We start from the raw sequence: 27,790 nt of genomic DNA, 5'->3' as shown, positions 1-27,790 counted from the left end.
CTTTCGCTGCTAGTTATAGAAGTCCCGTATGAAAGGAGTTTGGGCAGTCTCAATCCAGCTCTTATTGCCTAAAAGGACCCCAATTTAGATTCTTACCCAGTGAAGTTATAAGGATGCTTAACATGGGAAATGAGAACAGAAAATCATTTGAGCAATAGGGTTAAGGGTGTCTAGGTAGAATATAAAAAAACATCTGCTGTCTCTGCCAGTGTTGTCAATCTCAGCATCAAGCATTCCCTTAAGTGCCAAAATCTCATTAATTCTCCAACTAAGGTCAAAGTTCAAAACTTCACTGATGTAATTGTAAAAATCTAACAGGAAAAAAAAGGATGAAATGTGCATTAAGTACCTCATGAGCATTACTACATGCTAGAAGTTATATTTACATGGAAAATATTTCCATTTGCATTATTGTAAAATCAGGCAATGGTCTAAAGATGGTAATGAATAGAAAAAGTTCACTACAGTTTTGTTTTCAAATGTTGAATTCAGTTAATGTCTATATATGAAGATCCTCATTTTGTAGTCAGAAACTACTGCAAACACCTGCTGTGCTGCAGACTCCTACTATTATCGAGACCCGGTGCTTTGAATTTTTGAGTACAAAAACCACGTGCAATTTATTTATTTATCCACACCCGCGCCCCCCCCCACCCTTTCAATTTTCTCCTCCCCTGTTTCACACAGATGCCAGATACCCATGAGCCCCAACTATGTTTTATTCGATCATGGTGAAGAGAAGAGCTTGTCATCACCAGCTGCACACAAGTACGAGAGCTGACGACCGTGGTTAGAAGGAACCCTGACAGTCACTAGCCTTACCATACAGAAACTGTAATGATAGAGTAATCTAGACTTTATACAGTGAAGTGCAAAATCTGTATTCACATTAAAATGAAAATGCAATTGCAAAAATGGTTAGTTTGTCCCACACTATGCAAAGTCACTCATTTATTCTTGTGCAAAGGTTCCATTGGAAAAGGGAGAAATACATTAACAGACCACATGGGTACATCAAAATGTATTCACTTAAATGATTGTTGATTGTGTCTGAATTCTTTAGTGCAAATTCATTTGCTGTGGCAAATTTCAGAACAGCAATAAGATAAGGTGGCAGCAAACTGGATGAAAACTGTAGGATAATGGGTCATAGGAGTGCAGTTGCAGGAAAATGTAAGCTCTGGAGAGAAAAAAAACTCCAACAAAACCAGAGATGCAAAACACCATAAATGTATTCCAAAACTGGATGAATGTACATCAAACAACAGTACATCATAAATTAGAGACAGTTTGAAACTATTGTATGGTTTAACACGATTTTAAAGGAAATCAAGAAAGGTCCAAATATGTAATAAATACAAAAAGAAAACTGAATTAAATAAGATGTACCTTAATATGCATACTACAGTGTGCCCAACTACAACACAAACTTTTATTTTCTAATATTGTAACACTGAGTGATCCCCCCAAAAAAAAAATCAGGGATGGAAATTCCCTATAAATTGCATTGTAAAATGAAAATATCCAAAATTCAATGGAATAGGAAATCATGAAATTCTGCATGCACCCTCAAACAATTTTATAATTGAGATCAAAGAAGAAACTTAGCCCCTGTATTTGATTCATAACAATTTCAAAAATATGCTATAAAAGTGCAACTATGAAACATTTTCTAGCACATGTATATATGGCTCAGTCTTCTCTGGGGAGGGGCAGAAAATCAGAATGCAGTCACAGGAGGTCAGTAGTGTCAATATTACAAACCTCAAACTAAAAACCATAGTAACTGCTCAATCTGTTGAGCATTTAAGAAAATTAAGAGTTTGAGTTCTTGGTAAGGCATACGTCACAAATCAGATGCTCTGCTGGAAGTGCTAGAGCAGACTCTAAGCCCAATATAACACACACACACATCCTCTCACTGCATAGCAAATTTCTCATTTGTATAATTACCAGGATGTTGAAATGTGTAAAAAAGTGTTTTTATAAACCTTGAGCCCAACAGTCACAGCATAACTATTAGACACAGTACAACTATATGCAAACTTTACAGTCTTCCAATGGTTTCAATACTAAGTGTATGTTAGCAGCATTTCTGAAGAGCTGATAGACCATGTACCAATGTTCTGCGCACTCAGATGTTTTCACTCATGAATACAGATTGCTTTCAACTAGTCCATTAAAAAAAAAGGAAAAACACACGTCAGAAGGTTATCCAATTCTAAAAAAAACTAAAGCTAGCCAAAAGCCTCAGTCACTTCATAAAAACCACCTGGAATCCAAAAAAAAAAATCAATCCCCTTCACCCAGACAAATGTACAATATGAATAGCAAAGATTTTAGCAGCCTAATTGCACTGAAATGTAATGTTAAGGTTACTGTATTTACATTAAAACAATTGAGACTATAGACCTAGCCTAATTTCACAACTGAATGAACACTGGCCCATTACCGATCAAAACAAAATTGCCTGGAATTTTACTTCTATATACAATTCAGAGTACAGGACTATTACATTAATAGACTATCCCTTTCACTAGTGCAGTACAGTATATACAAATTGCCTTCTAAAACCTCAAACTTCATTCCTACAAAATATCCTTGGTCACAGTTGTCTCAAAATCCAGTTTGGATAATGCTTTAAAAAATTAAGATCCAAGTCAATCACCAAATTCTTCCATAGTCTCACTCATTTGTTGAATTCCAATGTTGGAATAATCACAGTTCTGTTCACTTCTGCCCTGCCCTCAAAGAGGAACAATTTAGTGCATTTCATTGTGGTACATTTGATGATTTTGAATCAGACAGCAAATGAACTTTTGCTAAAACTATTCGAAACTTCCCATTACCCTTGGTCCCAGCCAAAACTCCAAATCATAGAGTGGAGAAAGAATTATTCAATTAGCCCTCGAGTTAATAAAATGCAATACCATCTTCACCAAATGAAAGTATTGTACAACCCAATAGATTCAAAATGTGCGTTAAACATCAAGGTAGGATTTGCCCCTTCTGGATCCTGGACACAAAGATGGCAAGTTCAGTAAGCAGAGAGTCTTCAATAGAATTACTTATTTAATTTTTCACCTACACAGACTGCAACACTTAAAAAAAGTTAGTTATTTTAAATGTAGCAGAACCATTGCATTAAAATAAAGTTCAATTCACTGAATTTTGTTCGATGCGACAGATTTAAGCACAGCTGTGATAAGCACTACTTAGTCCAGTATATTAAAGCTTGAACTGTTAATGCATATACACACCCCCATCATAAAAACAAAGATAATAGCAGATGTGGTTGCAGGACAATACATTTGATAGATAACCTGCAGGAAAATTGCACTGATTTTGGTAAATATAGAATATGATTATATACAATAGAAGCACTTGCAGATCTTACCCCCCCCGGTGCCAGTTTGTCTATTAGTAAAATCTCAGCAATAACTTAAAAAAAACAAACACTACTAAAAAGTTACACCATAAATGAGCTTGAACAAGATGGGACTAGTCAACAATGTCTGCATTCAAGAGGTAGAGCACTCATCTGGCAGCATTACTTTGTTATTCAAGAAAACTAAACCTACCCAATACCCTGTACAATAAGGGTGGGAATGTTCAAATGATAAAATCACTCCCACCACCCCTACAGCCAAGTAGGCCTAATGTGTAGCTTTATTTTAGAAAAATTAGTCTGAACATCCAACTTTGGGATTCCACTAATGCTGCTTCACTAGATTTTAAGGTTTTTGTAAAAAAAAAAGCACAAAAAAGGTTGAAAATGTCAGCCAGCTGGTACTGGCAGTGCAGCCAATAGCCTACCACAAAATGTTTTCTGCAGCCAATCCAAACCTTTTAGTTTAATGGTTAAACTTTCCATTCCTCTTTAGGCCAGTGATTTTGCTGGTTTTTAAATTATTTAAACATATGCTCAGTTACATATTTCCAGACAAGAACATATTTTCATAATCTTTGAATGCCAGCTTGAACAGCTGTCAGAACCACTCAGACTTGGTTGTGACACATTGCTTCAATTCCTGACTTGTTACCTTGCAATAATCCAATGTTTCACCTTGGTAAGGGGGACGCCCAAAAAGCCTACAATTAATCTGTCTCTTCAGAGTCAAGAAGCTTGCATAATTAGCCTAGTGGCAAAATTTCAGGACATACCATACAACAGTGCATTTGGCTGGTATTCCCTAGATGAGTTTTCAGTTTCAGCTAGGCAATGAGGGAAGACAAGAGCTCATCTTCCCCTACCTCTTCCTTTGATCATAGGCATATCCCATGGAAACACTTGGTATGAAATTGAGCAGGGGACAGAAACTATATATACACACATTACACAGGTCACGTCATTCAAATTATGTGAATTCAAACTTTGTTTAGCATTAAATTTTCACTTTTACATGCAAAATATGATTTTCAATATGGCCAGGATGTGTTTTGTTGCAGACTGCCAAGTTTGATTTTGAAAGTTTCCCATATCATATTGTAACATCGTGCGTTTTGTTTTGCCTACCAAGTCACACCCATGACCTTACTAAATGATGATCCAACATTGTGCTGCGTAATTTGAGAGCACTGTGCAATGGACAATCTTATTTAATGCACCTCCTGTACACCTATGGATGCATATAATATAAACAAACTAGGTCCTGTTGCATGGGACTCAAAAACAATCTTGCATATCAAACTAAAGATTTAGTAATATTACACCCCAAATGTAAAGGGTACCAAACAAAATTAAGTATTGCTTGCCACAGCTGTGCTACCCAAGACCAAATCCAATATAGAGAGACTATTGGAAGACTGATGCTAAAAGCATTACCACAGGTCATACAAGTTATTGCTCATTTTTCAACGTAAAGAAAAAGCTCAATAAGAATTACACAATTTCCCAGAAATGTCAAACTTCAGATACCAAAATCTGTTTCCGGTTTGAACAATTTATAAACAAAAAAACTAGAGCCTGGCGTTCCAGAAATGATGGACCCCAACTCACTTATTAGCGCCAAGCAATCAATGTAGTCATTGCAAAAACAGGAACATTTGACAATTTTAATTAGAACAATTTCAAGTTTAGAATCAAAATGGAATAAAAGGCAATTTGAATATATATATATATTTATAGTCTCTGCTTACATTTTGTAGGTTTGAACAGAACAAAAATTGTAATCCAAAATGAATGGAATAGTAGTGTTCTATACATGTACAAATCACAGCTTATTTGAGGTGGATCCTGTACGTCTGGCGTGGTCAGATTTCACCAGTGGACCAGCTGACACCCCCAAAATCAACTTTGATGCAGAAAGAGTATTCCATTCACAGCTTTCAACAGATCTAGAGTCAAGAACATACAAATCATTATTCCAGGGGTGACATTTAGAAAAGGAACCTCTCTTTTTCTAAGAATTTAACAGACTTGAGGAAGTGGGCTCTCCACCTACACTGGTTTGCTCCATTTTGTATTTTGTATATCCCCATGAAGATGCACAATTGCTAGGAAATAAAGCAAATTACACAGATCCTGCGTGAAGGTACTTGGCCTAGCATTCCATAATCTTTTTGAAATTACATTAAAACCGCTAAAAATGTGGGAAAATCTGCAGATTAGAAGATCTACATCAGAATGATCCATTCCATATTCTTGTATTATTTATGCTAAGCTGCATGAAAAAAAACTCAACCTCAATGTTTATACTCCAGTTCTAACCATAGCATTGCAACAGTCCTGCTGGCAATGTGTCTACTACAAAACAAACATGAGCAAGCCAAATTAAAATAAAAATCAAAGTCAAAGATATTTGAAAGCCAGATATTATTTAAAGTAAGGCTTCTCCATTGAAGGTCAACTTTTACAGAATTTCAACATTGTTTGTACTTTCTCCTCCTCCTCTACCCCACTGCTTTGCACAACTTTGTACAAAAAGGAGGAAACAGTGACCAGAACCAGGGCAGCACTTGGCTCACTACAGTGTTGAATTACAAAGTAAGCAATAACTATGGATGGAAGGATCTCAGGTCCCAACTGCTATTCAGTGAGCCTTCCAGGAAAAGCTTGTTAGGCGAGAAAAGGATTGAACTCAACTAAATTATCCATGGCACAATTAAAAAGTATGTTAATGTACAGAATGACCATGTGGACAACACACTGTAGAGCAAGGTGCACAGTGCAACACCGGAGCAATAGGTGACTTCAGGTGAGCACAAGTGAAGGAAAGGGATGAGGAGCAAAACATGCATCCTTTGTTAATATTTTGAATTACAATTATAATGGGACAGTTACCAATTAGGATATTCTGAAGTTTAAGAAAATTACACACCAAAAAACATTGCAATGAATCAATGTCCCTTTGCTGGCTTTTCATAATTTCTCTATTCACAGTTATTGATTTTTCACCTATAGCATTCCTCAGTTAATAACTGATACATAAAGAATGATGCAGTGAGTGAGTTTAAGGTTTGGAGGCAGAAAATTATGCACAATTGACAGTTATAATTTTTATTTGCAGCAAGTCATTAAATCATAAACCAATTACAAAACAAATGAATGAATGAAGTTAATAAGTCAATGCCATTGGAAGTTTTTTAAAAAAAGCATTCAGAAAGCACATGCCTGAATATTGGATAAGCTAAGTGCTACAGGATGCACTGCAATACCACAATAAAGCAACCTATGTTTGGTATCTATAATATTTAAAATCCAACATCTGCATGTTGTTCCTGTTTGTGCCACTTGATTTCCTGTTGTCACATTTTTGGTTCTGCCCCCCACCCAATTATAAATTTCTAGATCCACATTTATGATGCAATTTGCCTATAATAACTTGTCACAGAAGACTGTACAGTCGTGGGCAGCCGAGTTTTAAATTTAAGATTTAAAAATGTTTATTTCACATCCTCCCATCCACTTAATATTTCTACTCAATTTCAGCCCATTCTTGGCCATGCTGATCTGCTGCTCTGTGGCCCATTTCCAATGCTGCCCCCTCCCCAAACTTTAACTTGACAGTACATGCAGCATAGATTCAGCCCCACTTCTCATGGCTCTCCTCCAGCCCTGAATGTCAAACAGTTTACTAAGTAAACTTACAAATGCAAACCCCATTGAAATATTTTAAAGTTTTTCCAAACGTAGCTTCAGCGCAAATTGTGTCCTCACATTTCTTTGAACAAAGCAGTCAAGCAACAATGCCAAATCCATATGCAGACTGGAGAATTGAGAATTTTAGCTATGAGGAAAGATTGGATAAGCTGGAGTGGTTTTCAAACAGAAGGTGAATAGGAGATTTATAAAATTGAGGGGCCTAGATAAGTGCATAAGAAGGACCCACTTCCCTCAAGAGGGGTCAATAACCAGGGGGCATAGATTTAAAGTAATTGGTGAAAGGATGAGAGGAGTGAAGAATTTTTTGAACCCAGAGGGGATGGGGTCTGAAACTCAATGCCTGAATGGTGGTAGAAGCAGAAACCAAAATAGTATTTAAAATGTGCTTGTAAAGTGCCGTAAACTACAAGGCTATGGACCAAGAGCTGGAAGGTGGGACTAGGCTGGATTGCTCTTTTTTGGCCAGCACAGGCACAATGAGCCAAATGGCCCCTTACTGAGCTGCAAACATCTATGATTCTTTGTTACTTATACAAGACATAAATTTAGATATTAGTATCTGGTCTTATTTTACCTTTATTTAATGGATGCAGTGCAAGAAATTTGGTTTAACACAGCCACTCAATTTACTGATATTACAAGAGTTGTGGTTTATTCCTGTTTGCAAGCAACTAGTGTATTCCTTGTAGTTACATATTTACCTCCTTGCATTGATAGATCTCATTGGGTCATGTACTCTTTCTTGTCTAAAGATCCACTGTGAGTGTGATTAATGCTCCGTTTCTGCGACATACTGTTAGAGTGTTGCAGATATTGGAAAGGCCTCTTCCCTGTATAAATGTAAAATAAACACAAATTAGGTTAAAACCTTAATTAGCCATATATTGAAACTGAAACTCGTCATTTACATCACATACTAGCTTTGATGGTACAAAAGAATCCGACCATCCTAAAGTACTGATGCAAGTGACCAAAAATGTTATCTTTGAATTGGGTTTCCTTTCCCAACACCCACCCCCAAAAAATAATCTCAGAAATTCACAAACAGCAAAGAGATTACTTAGATAAGTCATTGCATTCCAAAAATAATTTGTTGTACATTGAGCACTTTTGTATATTTGTAACACATGATAAAAGTGCTATACAAATGTAAGTTTTTGGGACACAGCAGGCAAGGTAGATTTTTTTGAATTAGCACACTAGATGGCTCAGTGGTAGCACTCTTGCCTCGGAATCAGAAGATCATTGGTTCAAGCTTCACCCAAGATTTGGCACATAATCCAACACAGTATGGAGGGTGGTGCCATATCAGTGTTGAGGCATTAAACCAAGGCCCTCTCTGATGGATGCAAAAGATCCCAGAGAGAGAGAGGAGCAGGGGAGTTCTTCTGGCGTCCTTGCCAATATTTATTCCTCAACCAACACTAACAAAAGATTATCTTGTCACTGTTGGTAACAACCTGCATTGTTTATCTCATTGCTCTTTGTAAGACTTTGCTGGACACAAATTGGCTGCCACGTTTCTCTATGTTACAACAGTGACTACAATTCAAAAGTATTTAAATTGACTTATGTGCTTGGGATCTCCTAATAGATACTATATAAATGCAAGTTCTTTCTTTTCATTCTATACAATGGTTAACCTATTACCACAAAAGTTTTCTTTAAGCTGCGTGGCTGTTCCTGCACAGCCAATGAGTTGGTTTGTAAATTGAAAAAGAATATGCACGTGCAGACTTTGGAATGGGTCCCACAGCCCGTTAAAGGGGCCGCATTGCCCAAAACAAAATTACCACTGATCCCCATGTCCCTTTACGCCAAAGCTAGGGTTATTCTTTGAGTGCCAGCTGAATAGGTGGGGGAGGGGAGGTGGCCCTAGATCACGGAGGACGGCGGCTCGAGCGGGGCCGGAAGAGTCGTCGCGGCCCGAGCAGGTCAGAGGACACAGTCTACCGGCCCGACCTCCTGGAGGGAGCGCTGTGGGGCGGAGCAGCCGGCCAGAGGGTTGTGGCTGCAGGAGTTCCAGCAGGGCGATGAGGTGGAGACAGCCGATAACCGACATCGAGGAGAAAGATGATAGTGGTGAGTACCCTGTATGAATTTTAAATTTTTTTAATAAATGTATGTTCTGAGACCGGGGAAGGAAGGATTTTGACTGGCCACATTCTGCGCATGAGACACCCAACGGCCAGGAATGTTGCTGGACGAGGGGTGGTGCCGGATAAGGGAGTCCCGGATAAGAATAGTTTAACCTGTACCAGGTTTAATCTTAAACCTATGGAGACAGAGCTGATCCTAGCCTATTGCTCTGGCTGAGAAGGGCAAAGAGAAACATTTGGTGTTACTATCCTGTGACCTTCCCACTGAACAATTCATGAGGCAAGCATAAGATCAACCAATGGCCGAAAGAATTATTGGACACTCAATGTCTAGGTTGACCTAAATAGAGACAACTGGGCATGGTACCCAGACAGAATATCTCCACATAATGAAGAAAACATGACACAAAGAAGAAAGTTCTAAATGAAATCAAGTCTCAGGATTTTTTGACTAGACTTGCACACAGATGTAGAGCATGAGCCAAATATTCAAGGGGTCATTAATAATGGCCTGGAACTTGCGGTTGTAATGACAAACTCTCTATGTTCGCCGTCATTACTGTGTAAAATAGAGCAACTTCTGGTGCCCGCACATAAAGTTAGATGCAGAAATCCGGAAGTTGCTGTCAGTGATACCCTGCTCCTACACAGTCTTCACAGGTGGAATCATTAGAAATCACTGATGTGTCATGAACTTCAACTATTTACACTATTCTCATTGGTATTTACAGTGAGAATAGTGACCAATGAAAATGTTAAGCCTTGTTCAGTCCGGGATAACTGAGTTTTTAAAATGGTGTACCAAGTTATAATTACTGCTGAATATCCTCAGTCCCTGAAAAACTAATTTTACAAGCGTGAAGTCTGATTCCCCAAGGACACTTAAAAATTGCAGATGTTTCATGAGAACTTAAGTTTTTGATATTTACATTTCTCCCTTAATCCCATTATGTCCCAATTTTAATTTTGCTTTCTGTACAATAATTTAAATGTGATTTATATTCCCTGCTTTGCTGTCTGAGAATTCTTCAATCTGATTGACTGGTCAGTCAGCCTGCCTGCTGCTGGACACCACAGATCCCCTGTAGATGGTGCTAAATTGAAAGATATTAGAAATGAGGAAATCTCTGCTCGATCCCTCCAAGCCTTTGTGGGCAGCTTTTGGTGACGTCAACGGCCTGCCGCTGACTGCAAAATGTGAACACCGGCAGGCTTTTTGACAAAAGAGAGCATTTCCCACACTCCAAAAAGTACTTCATTGGCTGTAAAGCACTTTGAGATGTCCAGTGGCTATGAAAGGCATTATATAAATCCAAGTCTGTCTTTCTATATGCAGCCGAATTCAGTCCTCAACCAAGCACCCGTTGCTGGATAGCAACAGGTCAATTCTGCCCTTCTTAGTGCACTTAGTCAACCAATGTGAACACACCCTCATCCGTTTCTATCTTGTATTAATTTTACAAAAGCCATTCTTACGCCAGGAAGCAAATTACATGGATGTATTTGTATCTGTAATTATACTATATGTATAGAAAACATGGGGGGGGGGGGGGGATAATGTGAAAGATATATATAATATATATTTTCTGAAGTTAAAATTTGACTACATTTTTAGGTGCACTACTGAGACTTAAAATGCCCATAGTGAAGCTGTAGATCATGAATTTCTGTATTTTTAACTACAGCCTGTAATGGAATTGTTTTTCTAATTGATAGACAGTGAGGCAAGGGTGTTTTCAAGTAAGCAGATCTTAGTGAAAGTGGCAGTTGGGGAACTACATTTGGTTATCTGAAGGACAGAGAAGACAAGGGTACCCCACTTGTTCTCACTATTCAATACCACCTTGCTAAACTCCCAGATGTGTGGCTGTTGATTGAGGATAGGATTGGGATCAGTCAGTGTTTCCTTCAAGTATCCTGCTGACATTTGCGATATAGGGTCATACATCAACAATGGCCATTTGGGATCAGTAACAGAAGTCTGCAAGAAACCTATAACTGTACCTAAGAGTGTCTGGTCTCCACTTACTACATCCCTTCAGCAACATAGCCAAGATTAGTCAGTGGAAGCATTAATCATGGCTGCACTGTTCAACACAATTAATGTTCTGTTGTGGAACAGGGGACAGATTAAAGTACCTTCTTCTGGAACACTGTCATAACTCTGACAATTATTTGACTGCCGTGAAGTCTTTTTTAATGACATGTCTTAACTTTTTAAATGGGCATGATCATGAATCTTGCAAAATGTGAAATTAATGAAAATTAGCAGCCATCAACAACGTTTAAAAAGCTGCAGATTCTGTTCCAATCAGCAGCACAAACTTTTCTCAGCACGACAGGAGAGATTGAGCAAGTTGTTCTCGGAACATAGCTTGCCCAAAAACTCCCCAAAGCCTTCAAACAACTTTCTCTTGGGGAGTAATCCCTCAGCAGCTAGATATAAAAAACACACAAAATTACTGACATTATGCAAACATTTTTCCAACCCTGTCCTCTAAAGCTGATGTATTGTACATAATAAACCTACACCTCATCAGCAAAGCCACATCTAAGAGTATTGTATATTGTTTATCCTGAAAGTATCCCAATCAACTGTCTGGAAGGTGTGAACAGTTGCTGAGAAACAATGATCAGTTTTTTCATATCCTTCACTGACACAATCTCCATACCCTGTATGTGTCCCAAGTAACATTATGACCAGAAAACAGCAGGAGAAATAATGTTAAAATTCAGATCAGGAAGATGTCATTAGCATTTCTGATATGCCAGAGCCCTTCTCTGGCTACTATGAGCCTTTGCATGACTACTTGTCAGCCTTCATTGTCATCACTACTGACAGTGCATACAAAGTGCAAGGCTGCAAGTATGAATAAATTGCATTAAATTAAAAGCCACAAGCTTGATATGTCTCTACAGTAGCATCACACTCGTCAGGCATGATCCTTTCCAAGCAGCTGGCTTTATTTTTCAGACATCAACCAGCTTCATCAAGCAGCAAGCCAGGCAAGATGGAATGTCGCCACCTTGATGGGGGCAACTGATGCAAAAATAACAGGAAATGAGTGGCACCAGAACTTTCCTGTCTCCTCTGGACAAAAAAAAAAATCAGTGTGATGAACAAGCAGTGATTGGAAACATAATGGGCTAATCAAGTTTGCTGAGTGTAATGCATTTCCTATGTCACTCCTGATCTTCCATTCAACACACTACTCTGCCCCAGAGAATGCTGTCACAGACCAACAAGACCTGTTTTGTAATTCAAAGTGCTCAAAGATACTTTGGGTTTGAAGACATGTAGTGGTTTCTATTACCTACATTAGCAAGTGTAAAGTGAAGGTTGGATCAGTGACACCTTCTCATTCAAAACTCATTTCCAGTGGAAATGACGTTAAAAATTCAGCTGGGTCATTATTCCTATCGTTTACATGCTACCAGTTTTCAGTCCTGTAACACTACGACACATGGCACAAACTTAATCTGAAGATTGATGCTACAGATTTAACCTGAATCTTCATTTAATCTGTCACTTTTGCAAGTCAATAATTGACTTCAACACAACTGAAGATCAGCAGTTTGTAGACAAGTTCAGAGAAAATCATAATGAGGTTGCTGGTCCAAAGCAGATGGTGTTGTCAGAAGTTCAGCCCATGTAAACACTCCTTCACTCTGTATATATGTTTTGTTTAGATGTTTGTTCAAATAAATGAACAGTAGTGATATTTTATGAAGTTTAAAAAAAAAAATAAATACAGGATATATAACTCAGAAATAAGCCATTCGGCCCAACCAGTCCATGCCAGTGTTTATGCTCCACTCGAGCTTCCTCCGGCCTTTCCTCATGTAACTATCAGCATTACCCTCTATCCCCTTCTCCCTCATATGCTTATCTAGCCTCCACTTAAATGCATCTATAATATTCGCTTCAACCATTCTGTGGTAGCGAGTTCCACATTCTCACCACTGGGTAGAGAAGTTCCTTCTGAATTTCCCATTTAATTTCTTGGTGACTATCTTACATTGATGGTCTCTAGTCATGTTCTTCCCCATGAGTGTAACACACTCTCTTGGTGTCTGCTCTATCAAAACTTTTTATAGTTTTAAAGACCTCCATTAGGTCACCCCTCGGATTTCTCTTTTCAAGAGGAAAAAAAAAGACCCAGCCTGTTCATCCTTTCCTGATGGATATACCCTCGCATTTCTGAATCATCCTTCTAAATCTTTTTTGCACCCTCTCTAGTGCCTGTATCCTTTTTATATGGTAATCCGAATTGTACGCAGTACTCCAAGTGTGGTCTAACTACAGTTCTATACAAGTTTAGCATAACTTCTCAACTTTTCAATTCAAACCCTCCAAGTAATTTTGCAACAATTGTGCATGTGTGTGTAGAATGAGATGGTTGAGGAAGGAGAAAGCAAGACTATCTAGTGATCAGGATTAATGACAGTATTAAAATGAAAAATAGTTACTAATTAGGTAACATCTAAAGTAAAAATGAAATTAAAATTGTGTTGCTTTGAGAGGGGCTTAAATGAACATTTGTATCCAGTAAAATATGGGCACTCATTTTATCCCCCACTTCCCTTGAACTATTTTAAAAATGTAAACACGAAGAAGTTAAATATAATGTAATAAAATCATGAACAGAATACTGATCAGACTGCAAAAACTGTTTACAGTAAATTCAACAAACAACACCTACCTTCTTGACCAATATTAGGATCTCTATTACTGGGTCCACAAGTACTATACAGTGAAGCAAGATCTTGCGGGTTGTAGGATTTCAAAATTTTCAATACATTCCAATGAGAGTCAATTCCATTTGAATCCAAGGCTGATTCTGGCTTAGAGGATACCCCGGAGTTTCTTGCCTGAACAGGGGACATCTCCTGAGATAATAGTTTTACATTTCTTCCTTGGACACTCCTCCTTGTTCCAAACGCAAGCTGATCATTTCTTAAAGGACTGTTTACTTTCATTCTTTTAGCTGTAGGCTCATGCGAGTCCAAGCCTCCCTGATTCTCTGATACATTAGTAAGACACATTTTGCTAACATTTGGAGCCCAAAGACTATCATATCTAAACAAAGGTCCCCTAGGTCCATCAGATTCATAGTCCAACTTAATACCAGGCCTTTCAGACATATTTCTCTTACTATTACCAGCTTCGGAGAAGTCACTTCTTTCCATTTTTTGCACCACATCTGGCATCTGTCTAAGTTCAGTATGTATGGATCCATAGTTTTCTTGATGTACATTAGGATTTTGGGTCCCTTTGAAGGCTTTAAATTCGCCTGAAGATCTAGATCCTGCTGCAGAGGGAAGGAGATTATTGCACAGAGATTGTTGTGATGATGATGGTGATTTTGCCTTCCCAAGCAGCACGTTTGAAGCATCTGGTGAAGCTGCTGGTTGTGGTGACCTGGTCCGACGAGAAAACTTTCTGTTCATTTCTTTGGTGGCAAGCAAAGAAACATCTTGACCCAATAGTGCAGGAGGGCATCCAGTGCGTCTGCTTTTAACTGACCCACCACGAACAGCACTTCGAATTCCATTTATTGGACTTGGGTCAGGGTTATATTTGTGTACCAACCTTTGGTGCATCACTAAGACCTCTGGGTACAAAGTTCTGTAAGTACAAAATGGACATGTGTTGCTCAGTAAGGCACTCTTGGAAACTGAGGTAGATGAATTTCCCTGAGGACTACCACTGCTACACAGGCTTTGCTGATATATTGTGGTGCAGAGATTCAAGGGCTTTTCCAATAAGTTGGATTCAAATTTATCACAGTAGTCCTCCATATTACCTCTAGCACTAATGTAGCATTGGTCATTTATTGAAGCAAATTCCAACTTTATGCTTCTAGCATTATTCTGTTGCACACCATCTTCTGACAGTTCGTTCATTAAACATTCCTCCAAAACCTTGGAATCGTCTAGGTCTATAACCACCTTCGGATCAGAGTCACTCCTGTGCAACTCACTCACCACCTTTTCACCCTTGGATTTCTCACGGTATGGCAGCACTGCATTACAGAAGATCCGGCGATTGTTATGGAAACTAGTATTCCTGTTCAAGTCTGGGAACGGTCCATTCATATTTGAAAACATAACATTTTGAAAAATTGGACGAGAAGAATGAATCGGTTTGTGTTTCCTCCGAGGAAAGTCTGCATCTAAATCTTTGGCACTGCCCAAAGAATCTGTAAACAACCTCTTCGAGTCCACAGATTCCTGAACAGGTTCATCATTTCCTTTTGGTACGACTTCCAATTTCGGAGATGCCAATGAACTTTTCAGGGCATCACTCTTTTCTTCAGGCTTTTTCTGCTCACCCTTGTGGTGTCGCTCCAAGTGATATTTAAGTGAGGTCTTTTGAGCTGCAGCGTAGTCACAGAGAGGACATCTATGGGGTTTTTCACCTGAAGCAAAAGCAAAAAATGTTTTTTTAAATATAGTACTCCTATATTTAGGAACTATCAATCATTACATCCACAATTGATTTTAATACTGTTTCAGACTTGCATACCTATGTTCTATCTGGATGAAGGGAGAAAAGAGTGCTTAAAACATCTAAAGCATGAACAACCAGAAAGAGCTAAAGAGCAAAACAAAATTTCACCACTCAAGATTATTTTCGTGGTTGGGAGGGAGGGGAAGAGAAGAGAAACTAATGAAACAGCATAGCTGGGGTCAGCCACTTCAAAAAAATATATAAAATACACCTTAAGGCAACCAAGAATCATTAAATGACTGCCATGGAGTTCTCCACAGGTCAGGCTTCATCATGCCCACCTGGCTATAAATACCAAGGCAATGGGGAAAGAAATCAGATTATGTAAACCTTACATCATGTGGACATAGCTATGATGGGGAGATGGTTAAAAAGTCTATTGTGCCGCAGTCGAAAGAAAGGGTAATGGTCGATGGGTGCTTTTGTGGCTGGAAGGCTGTTTCCAGTGGGGTTCTGCAGGGCTCAGTACTAGTTGCCTTGCTTTTTGTGGTACAGGTACAGCGACAAAAATCCAGAAGCCTCGAGACCAAGGCCGCTCCAGATTCGGTGTATTTCCAGACTATGGAACGTTATTCGGACATCCCGAATCCAGAAACGCCCATAAATTTCCGGACGTCCCAAAACACCTGGGCCAAGATAGGTTGGGGGCGGGGTCGGTCAGCTGAGCGACCTTGGGGGGGGGGGGGGGGGGGGCGCATCAGGCCCGAGGCAGTAGTTTGGATTCCGGACCATTTTCTGGATTCTGAACAACCCCACCACGGATTGTCAGTGTCCAGATTTCCTTACAGTACAGATTCCAGAACTTTGGATTTTCGATGCTGTACCTGTCTGTATATATCAATAAATTAGACTTAAATTCAGGGGGTATGATTAAAGAAGTTTGCAGATGATACAAAAATTGGCCGTGTGGTTGATAATGAAGATAGCTGTAGACTGCAGGAAGATATCAATGGACTGGTCAGGTGGGCAGAAGAGTGGCAAGTGGAATTCAATCCAGAAAAGTGAGGTAATGACTTTGTGGAAGGCTAACAAGGCAAGGGAATACACAATAAATGGTGGGAAACTGAGAAGTGTAGAGGATCGGAGGGGACCTTGAAGGTAGCGGGCCAGGAGATAAAGTGGTTAAGGCAGCATACAGCATACTTACCTTTATTAACCAAGGAATGGAATAGAAGAGTAGAGAGGTTATGCTTGAACTGTATAAAACACTAGTTAGGCCACAGCTGGAGTACTGCATGCAGTTCTGGTCACCATATTACAGCAAAGATGTGATTTCACAAGAGGGTACAGAGGAGATTTACAAGGATGTTGCCTGGACTGGAGAATTTTAGCTATGAGGAAAGATTGGATAGGCTGGGGTTGTTTTCTTTGGAACAGAGACGACAGAGGGGAGACCTGATTGAGGTGCATAAAATGATGAGGCAGCTAGTTAGAGTGGATAGGAAGGACTTATTTTGCTTAGCAGAGGGGTCATAAACCAGGGAGCATAGATTTAGAGGGGATTTGGGGGAATTTTTTTCACCCCAAGGGTGGTGGGTGTCTGGAACTCACTGCCTGAAAGGGTGGTAGAGGCCACATTTAAAAAGTACTTGGATGTGCACTTGAAGTGTCGGAACCTACAAGGCTATGGATCAAGAGCTGGAAAGTGAGATTAGGCTGGAAAGCTCTTTGTCAGCCGAAACGGACATAATGAGCCGAATGGCCTCCTTCCATGCTGTAAATCTTTAGGATTCTATGATAACTGCGTCGTCGAGCACACAACAATTTCTGACACTGGAGGTCCTCAGTGAGCCATGAAAATGCCAGAATCTTTAAAAAGTCAATAGGGCAGCATTTCAATTTACTCCATTGGGTTGATGAAATAATAAGTGGACTTATTAAAAAAAAATTGGGTAAAATTATTATAGATGGTCAGGATATGGCAGGTATTTTGAATGGCTTTTTCACATCACAAATGAGGACTGCAGGCTCACTATGGTAAATGGGGTTAAACAGTCCATAGCACATAAAACCGAGCAAAGCTGGTGCTGAGCCAATACTGGAAGGATTAGATATCGACAAAGTTTCTACGGTCAGAAGGGATATATTCTAGAATCCCCAAGGAATTGAGGAAATGAATCATGTTTTTTGATAAAATACTGGAGTACAGGTACAGCATCGAAAATCCAGAAGCCTCAGGACCGAGGCCGTTCTGGATTCTATATTTCCGGACTTCGGAACGTCTTTCCGAAGTACCGTGTCCGGAAACACTGGAGCCAAGGTAGGTAGGTAGGTTGAGGGTAAGCAGGGTTGATTAGAGGCAGGGGAAAGAGGTTGGCAGCGGCCCAAGGCGGTGGTCCGGATTCTGGAACATTTTCCGAACAACCCCACCACGGATTGTCCCGGTGTCCGGATTCCAGAACTCCGAATTCTCGGCGCTGTACCTGTAGTACCTAAAAACAGAAAGTGTACTTTTGATATTTAAAAAATAGCAAGTGTTACAAATTTCAGGTCTGCCCTAAATATTCTCTCCGCCACAGAAGTGCTGGTCACTCCTGAAAGTGGTCCATTATCCAGGGAGTCTGGATATCCAGTTATGCAATAGTCTAACCTAGGGCTAGAGCAATGGAGCCCACTTCATAATCTGAACTGGATAGGGCGTCTTTCCACATGCTATCTTTCAGTGGGTGGACTGAAACACTTTCGTGATACAAATCATTATGCTACTTTATTTTACAGACAGCAAGTGATTGTACCTCAACCAATTTCAGGTCTCTGAGCGGAGCAAGTAATAAAAGTACATCACACTATCCCCATTAACTTATTTAAGTTTTCCTAATGCATCATCGGGCTCTGGCCAGATCAGGGCTTGAAATGGGCCTGCTTTCCTCGCTAGGCCAAGCTGCCTTCTCCAATCTAACTGGCTGACCGACTTTACACGGGTCTGTTCACTTTTTTCTGTCCTTTCACAGCAAGTGGAAGGGCACAGTCACCAACTCTTTCCTCATTTCAGAGATGTGCCGGCAGGCCTGCCAACCAAAGACTGCCCCCTTTCCCAGGAGTATATTCTCAGCAGACACCTCAAGAATAGAATCAGCTCCACCATAATAGGTGTGAATATTTGTTAGGCCACCCAAGACCAGATTTTGATTCTCTTATATTGCCAGTCGCTGTGGTGGCCTCTAACACTTGGCTCATTAACACCTTAAACCCACTTGGTCTGAGTGGTGGAGCCTGGGGCTTTTTAAGCCTGTGGAAATTCAGTGTGTTTTAAAACATGTACTTAAAAATAAGCTTCCCAAATACTGAGAAAATAAAAACATTCAAAAATATGCTGAGGAGCAAGGCATTACTCCACTAATTAAAGACTGGTTAGTTAGTCCAATACAACCCACTAATTAAAGACTTGTTAGCCCAATACAAACCATTGGGGGGGGGGGGGGGAAAGGAGAGAAAGAAGAAAAAACTTATTCTTGGAGGTAACTAATTTAGATAGATAATCCTCCTTCCTTACTCCATCAGTGGAGACACCTTTACTCCAACTCTATGCCAACTTCCTCTATCTTTAAAAAACTCTGCTCCTCATTACTCTTCTCATTCCCTTGTTTGCTGTCCACTTACTTTCTATCAACATGCAAAGTGTTTGGAGATGTCTCTTTGCACAAAATGATTACAGAAATGTGGGCCATACGGCCAAGGATAATCCAGCGAATGCAATTTCCTTGGATTTTCGGAAGTAGTTAAACAAAAGATCCTCACAAGATACTAACAGGCAAGATTTATGGTCATGGAAGGAAGTTATGATGAACTTTTATAAAACACTGGTTCGGCCTCATCTGGAGTATTGTGTCCAATTCTGGACATCGCACTTTAGGTAGTATGTGAAGGCCTTAGAGAGAGGAAGCAGAAAAGATTTACAAGAATGGTTCCAGTGATGAGGGACTTCAGTTACGTGGATAGACTGGAGAAGCTGGGTTTGGTAGAGGAGTTTAAAATCATGATGGTCTAGACAGAGTTGATAGAAACTGTTCCCATTGGCGGAGGGTTGGAGAACCAGAGGACACAGATTTAAGGTGATTGGCAGAAAAACCAATGGCTACAGGAGAAAAAAAAAATTATTTTAATATAAAATGCAGCGTGTGGTTAGGATCTGGAATGCACTGCTTGAAAGGGCGTTGGTGGCAGATTCAATTGTGGCTTTCAAAGGGAAATTGGATAAGTAATGAAGGAAAAAAAATTGCAGGGCTACAGGGAAAGGGTGGGGGAGTGGGACGAGCTGAAGTGCAGAGTGCCGGCACAGGCTCGACGGACAGAATGGCTCCTTCTGTGCTGTAACCATTCTATAATTATAGAAATAATCAAAAAATTGCCTAGAAGGAATAAGAATGACTTAACAAAAAGATAGACAAGAGATGGTAAATGGAAAATTCGGTGTCTAGGGGAAAAAATAGCCAGTACTTTTTCCCCAGGTAACTGTTCTGTGACCCCTACTGTTTGTGATAAGGTTTTTGTACTAACATATTAAATTGGCTAATGACACAAAGCTAAGTGGGCAAGTAACAAGTAGAAAAAAAGACTTCAAATGGAAAGAAAAATCAGGCTGGGAGTATAACGGGTGGTCAATCTGCTACTGTTAAAAGTTCATGAGCACTTGATTATCTTCAGAAAGATTTGTACCATTTAAGTTTAACATCTGTAGTGGGGAAAATGCTTGAAGCTATCATTAAGGAAGAAATAGCGGGACATCTAGATAGGAATAGTGCAATCAAGCAGATGCAACATGGATTCATGAAGGGGAAATCATGTTTAACTAATTTACTGGAATTCTTTGAAGATATAACGAGCATGGTGGATAGAGATGTACCGATGGATGTGGTGCATTTAGATTTCCAAAAGGCATTCGATAAGGTGCCACACAAAAGGTTACTGCAGATGATAAAGGTACACGGAGTCAGAGGAAATGTATTAGCATGGATCGAGAATTGGCTGGTTAACAGAAAGCAGAGAGTCGGGATAAATGGGTCCTTTTCGGGTTGGAAATCGGTGGTTAGTGGTGTGCCACAGGGATCAGTGCTGGGACCACAACTGTTTACAATATACATAGATGACCTGGAAGAGGGGACAGAGTGTAGTGTAACAAAATTTGCAGATGACAAAGATTAGTGGGAAAGCAGGTTGTGTAGAGGACAGAGAGGCTGCAAAGAGATTTAGATAGGTTAAGCGAATGGGCTAAAGTTTGGCAGATGGAATACAATGTCGGAAAGTGTGAGGTCATCCACCTTGGGAAAAAAAAAAACAGGGAATATTATTTGAATGGGGAGAAATTACAACATGCTGCGGTGCAGAAGGACCTGGGGGTCCTTGTGCATGAATCCCAAAAAGTTAGTTTGCAGGTGCAGCAGGTAATCAGGAAGGCAAATGGAATGTTGGCCTTCATTGCGAGAGGGATGGAGTACAAAAGCAGGGAGGTCCTGCTGCAACTGTACAGGGTATTGGTGAGGCCGCACCTGGAGTACTGCGTGCAGTTTTGGTCACCTTACTTAAGGAAGGATATACTAGCTTTGGAGGGGGTACAGAGACGATTCACTAGGCTGATTCCGGAGATGAGGGGGTTACCTTATAATAGATTGAGTAGACTGGGTCTTTACTCGTTGGAGTTCAAAAGGATGAGGGGTGATCTTATAGAAGCATTTAAAATAATGAAAGGGATAAACAAGATAGAGGCAGAGAGGTTGCTTCCACTGGTTGGGGAGACTAGAACTAGGGGGCACAGCCTCAAAATACAGGGGAGCCAATTTAAAACAGAGTTGAGAAGGAATTTCTTCTCCCAGAGGGTTGTGAATCTGTGGAATTCTCTGCAGAAGGAAGCAGTTGAGGCTAGCTCATCGAATGTATTCAAATCACAGATATAGATTTTTAACCAATAAGGGAATTAAGGGTAATGGGGAGCGGGCGGGTAAGTGGAGCCGAGTCCACGGCCAGATCAGCCATGATCTTGTTGAATGGCGGAGCAGGCTCGAGGGGCTAGATAGCCTACTCCTGTTCCTAATTCTTATGTTCTCAGTAGATAGGTTCAGATAAGCCTGTTGGATTTTAATGTGGATAATGGCACTGTAATGAATTATGGGAAGTAACAGTAAACGTGTTTAATATGGAAGGATCCTGTTTTGCCATTCTACAGGCAGAGGCTGAAAATTAGGATTGGAGAGTGATTAATAGATAATACACAAAGCATCTGGCCAGCAGTACAGCACATTGGGTACTAGATGCACCTAGAGGGTCAAGAAGAGTTATACTGAAATTGTGCAGGGCTATTATGGAGTACGGCACATAGTTTGGTTAGCGCCCCTAAAAAATAATGATTTATTGGAAAGGGCTCAGAAGCGCCCAGGATTATTTTAGGCCTTACAGGTGTGCATGCGCCGCGCAGGTTCCAGGTGTAGGGATGCAAAGAAACCCAGAACTCGCGATCCGTCAATCGCACGCACCCTGGGAAAAGGGCCTCCACAGGCTATTTGCCCTACGAACGTCCGTGAAATTTTTATGCCTAGTAAAAGCAGGCCTATGGCCTGTTTAATAGTGCAAGACTTTTAAAGGACAGATAAATAAAAACAATTTAAATAATTTATACTTTTAAAAACCCGTGAAATAAGGTATTATTTTTAGCCTTTAAAATATGTAAATTTATTTTTCAAAATATTAAATGTCTTTAAAATATTTAATTGAATGTCAGTGATTAATTTTAAATGAGATCTTTTTTTTTTTTAAAGTGTGTGTGTATTTTTGGGAGTATTTGCATTCATACTTGGTGATTGTGTACGGAATCACCAGAAGTATGAATGAGTATCTCCCTTCCTTCATTGGTGGGGCCGGCTCACTTGTGAACTGCATGCGCCCCTGGGATACATGGGCCTCTACCCACGGATACCCGAGAGACCCAGGCCCATGAATATCTGAACCTCTGTGACCATCGGGGAAGTTTGGAGGGTTTTTTTTTTTGCAGGTCGGAGGCATCCACTCGCGGGAAGCCTCCGACCACAATTTCTACCCCAATAACTGCAGCTCCAACACTGGTGAGAAGTGAATGAAAATTATTAGAATCATAAAACAATCCAAATTAAGTTTGCTAATTAGATCCTTAGCAATTGCTCAGCATGGCAGTAAATACAATTCATGCATTCTGTAGGTGAAGACATTATTATCCAGCATTTTCCAAAACTTCCCCGTTATGCAGCAGTGGACATTGGAGGATGAAGTAGTAAAGGAGCAAGTAGTGTTCCTGGGGTGGGGCCAGGGGGGAGGGAGCAGTCTATGACAATGATAATGGACTCTGGATGGAGTCGGCTTGATGACCCAAAGGCCTTTTTCCACTCGAGTTTAGATATTCTTTGTCGATCCCAAGTACCCAACCCATGTAAGGTTTCAGCCTGGTTTTCATTTACAGCTTTGTAACAATCAGATACCTTTATGTTCTCTACAAAATCAATAGCACCATTATTAGGCAGTGTTTGAGCCATTTACAAAATAGTGAGCATTTCGAAAAAATTTTGATATCTTCTTACACGCAAATCAGACACACCTGTGTGTATCCTGAGATGAATATTGAGGTAATAGTTTGAGCGGAAAGACTTTCCACAGTAACTGCATTCACCAGATGAGCCAGTCTCTCTACTTCGTCCTCGTTCGGAGCCATCCTCACTCCGGTCTATACAGATTTAAAAAAAAAAGAGAGTTTAGACAAACTAGTATTTCCCCGTGCAAATCATTCAACACGAGCAATTTTCTTTCTGGCAATTTTATCCTAATCCAAAAGGATGAACCGTTTACCAATTGTACATTAAATCTACAGTAAAGTGTGGGTGTATAATAAAAGTAATTCTAAATGTCATTTTCAATTTAACAGGTCACAGAAATCTTTTGAAAAGGGACAAGAAAATTAGTTTTATTCTTAGAATAGGTGAATCTGGATCCCCAAAATATTAGGAACTGTGTAATAAGGCGAAAGGTTGCATTTACAAAATATACCCACCTCCAACAACTCCATCATAAAGCATTAAACTAAATCGGTGGAAGACCACATTCAGAGGCCCGTCTTAGGTTGCTGTTGATTTAACTGCCCGCCATTGTAAACCAGTTGACTACTCAAGACCAGAATTAATTGTTACCTCCGGCTTCTCTTTCTCTCCCCACCCAGCCAATCCCCAAAAGCAAAGGGCAAATATTAGAATGTTGATCTGAAAAATACAGCAATGTCTCAGCAGATGATACACTAGGTACTGCTCAACCATAATCAATACTTGGATTACCAACTCTCAAATGTTCATTCACACTGTCCAATTACAATTTGCCCACCTATCAGACCAGTTACACACACACAACTTATATTCACCGGGGTTCAGAATTTGCATAGATTTAAATTGACAATGAAAATTAAATATAAAAATACAATTGGCTAGTTCGATCCTTTGCAACTGCTCAACATGGCAGTCAATTCAATTTATGCATTTCCATGGGTGTCGGCATTACTGCCTTCAGCTTTTGCAATGCTCGTAGCAAAGCTCCCCTTTGATGGTGTACTCTAAGGGATACTACCAGTTTAAAAGGGATTCAATAAAACTACAGAAAAATGGAATGTGATGCAGCACTGAGCTTAACCGGTGATCCCAAGGCCTCGGTTTGCTAGCTCAGGTGGATGTAAAAGATCTGATGGCACTATTGCGAAGAAGAGCATGTTTGGGGGGGGGGGGGGGGGGGGGGGGGTGCTATGTCCGTTGTCCTGGCCAACATTTATCCCTCAATCAACATCATGTTAAAAAAAAAGAGATTATCCAGTCATTAACAACTTGCTGTTTGTGGGAGTTTGCTGCATTTCCTACATTACAACGGTGACTGCACTTCAAAAGTACTTAATTGGTTGTAAAACGCTTTTAGACGTCCTAAAGTTGTGAAAGGCACTATATAAGTGCAAGTTTTTTTCCCTTTCTCCACACTGCCAGTCAACATTTTCCATTAATTCCAAGTCCACATTCATAATGGCAACATACCGAAGAAGAGGTCACACTAGTTACATCCTCCCTGTGGTGGCAATGCAGCACAACTGGTAACGAGGATGCAACTACAGCAAGAATTTTACATTGGCAGTCGCCATTATTAAAAAAAGTGTAAACCTAGGAATTGACATTTACCACTAAATTGCTGGACACCTCAAGGCAACTAGGCAATAAAGGCCAACCTTGCCAGAGACACAGACATCACAAAAATGAACATAAAAATCCCATTCATTTTGCCGTATCAACTTCCATGGTGTAGTTGCACACTGTGGCCACTAGATGGATCTGTTAACAATGGAGATGCAATTTCCCAACTCATCATCTGGCATATTCATCAGCTGATCCCGGGCAACACCACAGGCCATTTACTAGTGCTTTAAAATAGTCATTACTCAATGCCTTGACCTTCCATAGAAACCATACCAAAGTGCATTTTGCCCATAAATTGAAACAAATATGTTAAGCTTCAAAATGAACAAGAATGTCCTGAAACATTATCAGAGCTAAATGTCAACTATTGAAATTTTCTAGATACGAGAAAGGAGTACAATAATGGAACATTGTTTAGAAACTAACTTGGACCTACTCCAAAATATTATATATGTACACACATTTTCTTCCCCACCCCCCTCCAACCCCCACCTTTTTTGGACCTACAGTATTTTTCAAATAGTTATGATATTTGCCATTAATGATAAACTAGGATGTGTGTGATGAATGAGACAAGAGAAACTGATGCATACATAGCCCAATTGTAAACAGATGGTTACAGGAAGTTAAAGGCAGAAATTCAGAGGCCAGAGAGAGATTGGCGTACAAATGTCAAGAGACCCCAATGAGGGTTAAGATTCACTACCAGAGACTTTGTGTCTTGTGTATACCTTAAAAACTTACATTTTAACCATGCAACAAGTCCTGATCACAGCAGGTCAAGCATAACGAGGATGACATGGGGTAGGAAGGACTATGGCATGGTGTGATAGGTATTACCTATGATTTGCAGTTTTCTCATTGTAATCAACACAATTCTTCTAACATGTGCAGATTGTGAAGTTTTTTTTTAAAAAGATAAGAAAATGTCTGAATAGCCCATCTACAGTACACAATCATCTCAGCGATTAGTAGTCATAGCCAAACTTTTATTCAGTTGAAGGTCATTTTATCAGAGTACTGCAAAGTCACATGCATTTCTAGAGGTATCAGCAGTTTGGTAAAATGGAATGTGTTTTTACTGTAATAAAATGGTAAAGCACTAGATGGTGCAATCCTACTGTAATATCAATCGGACAATGAATAAATATTTCCAAATAAAAAATGGGTAGTTATTCATATTGAAAGATAGAAAATGTGAAGAGTATTAAGAAAAGGGGTCAATGAGTGAAGATTACGGTACATTGCTTAAAACAAAGCACTATTATAGTACGATAGATATATCTGAATCCTGAACACATTAGACCAAATTGTTAAACAATGGTCTGCACGTCACAGGCAAAGTAACATTTGAAATGGACTGCCTTTACTGGAACAAAGTATAAACATATACAAGCCATTTTTAAAAACATCCCCAATGTATGCATTTAGCTGTTAAAAGTTTAATCTTTGTTCCTGGCAGCAGAGAGAAGAAAAAAAATCACAGCGTGGACTACACTCTTTCACCTTCAGATCTTGCAACAATACCATTAAAGAAGCATCACTAGCAGTAGCCAAAATAACCAGTAAAACTGCTTTCAGCGTCAAGGCTCTGATGTAAGTGTTTTTGAGTAATGAGTTGGTCAGTTTCATGTGTCATTTGCAAGAAGGTTCAAGGCAGTTCCAGCCTTATACCAGATAGAAGTTAATTTCAATCCGTTCATTGTGCCAATAGAGTAATGTCAAACAAGACATTTCTAGCCTCTACATTTAACGTACAGCTAATTATCCAATCCATGGTCACATAGAACAAGGGTATCCTTGTCCAGTTTGAAAGCAGTTGTATTGTTTATCATTCTGTCAGGCAGGCTATTTAAAAAAAGGTACGACACATGGCGGTGATCACATTACATTCATTGGATACTGCCACATGACAGTAATTAGTTCCCAGTTTTAAAACTTCGGGAAAACAATGTTCACATTAAGTACAGCAGCTCATACAGTGGCCCCTCACCAAAGAGGCTCAATTGCACCACAACTTCCATTATGAAACAAAATTACTCCCTAATTGGCAAGAGATGAAAAAAAAACCGAAAAGGTGACTTTTTGCATGGCTCCCAGAATCAGTTAGCCAATATATTTATTCAATAGATTCCCCAGTATGCACCATTTAGCAACCTTTTGAGTACATCATAGATCTGGGAACAGTTCTCTTTATTAAAAAAATTCCTTTCTAAAAATTTGGAGAGATAACTAAGCAATACACTACACCCATGTTGCATCTATGCAGTGTGGTGGGGAGGGAGAAATATTCCATTAAAATGTTGTATTGGAGACATGAACATCTCAATTAATAAATGTTTAGTATTCACGCATATAATACAATAAAATTATGTTGGGGAATTTATTTACTCCTGGTCATTAGATATTGTTGGCTTGTGTTTTAGACTACATTCTTGATGAGTTCTTGCACTTGGCGGGGGGGTGGGGGGGGGGTCTTTCGCTTGTTTGAATATCTATGTAAATTTGCAGCATGCCCAGGGCACGAAGAGAGAACCCCTTCAGTTTATTTCAGGTAATGTTTTTAATCTGTGCTTTTATGTACCCCCATACAAATTTATTGAAAAGAGCAAAAAGTTGATGGCAACAGTAATGCATTTAAAAAAAAATTTAATTTGATGTACCTCCTTGTGTAGTTAAGGAAAGCTTTACCTGGATTACAGGGGTTAAATTACAAGAGAGATTATTCCGTAGAATTATGATGATTAAGGAGCGCGAGGTTGGGGCTTCTAGGACTAGGGGGCATAGTCTTTTTAAAAAAAAGAGCCAGACCTTTCAAGAGTGGAATTAGGAAACACTTCTACACACATAGGCCCCAAGTTTCCACACGCTACAAAACGGGCGCCCCTCCGAG

The 27,790-nt window shown here is 39.7% G+C and overlaps 1 protein-coding gene across 3 annotated transcripts in view; it reads right to left on the bottom strand.

The window, feature by feature from the left end:
* Positions 1–997: 997 nt before the first annotated feature.
* Positions 998–27,790, bottom strand: part of znf217 (zinc finger protein 217) — a 64,448-nt gene continuing 37,655 nt past the window's right edge. For all 3 annotated transcript variants that reach the window (XM_070896046.1, XM_070896045.1, XM_070896047.1), the window contains 4 exons: positions 23,277–23,402; positions 13,908–15,626; positions 7,807–7,935; positions 998–5,337 (listed from right to left, as the gene is read on the bottom strand). In XM_070896046.1, the coding sequence (XP_070752147.1) occupies positions 7,826–7,935; positions 13,908–15,626; positions 23,277–23,402 (1,955 nt within the window). In that variant the 3' untranslated portion in view covers positions 998–5,337; positions 7,807–7,825. The remainder of the gene's footprint in view (positions 5,338–7,806; positions 7,936–13,907; positions 15,627–23,276; positions 23,403–27,790) is intronic.

The sequence above is a fragment of the Pristiophorus japonicus genome, chromosome 12 (genome assembly GCF_044704955.1).
Source record: "Pristiophorus japonicus isolate sPriJap1 chromosome 12, sPriJap1.hap1, whole genome shotgun sequence".
Taxonomy (NCBI): domain Eukaryota; kingdom Metazoa; phylum Chordata; class Chondrichthyes; family Pristiophoridae; genus Pristiophorus; species Pristiophorus japonicus.
The sequence above is the reverse complement of the archived record's forward strand: the minus strand, read 5'-3'. Positions and strand labels throughout refer to the sequence as shown.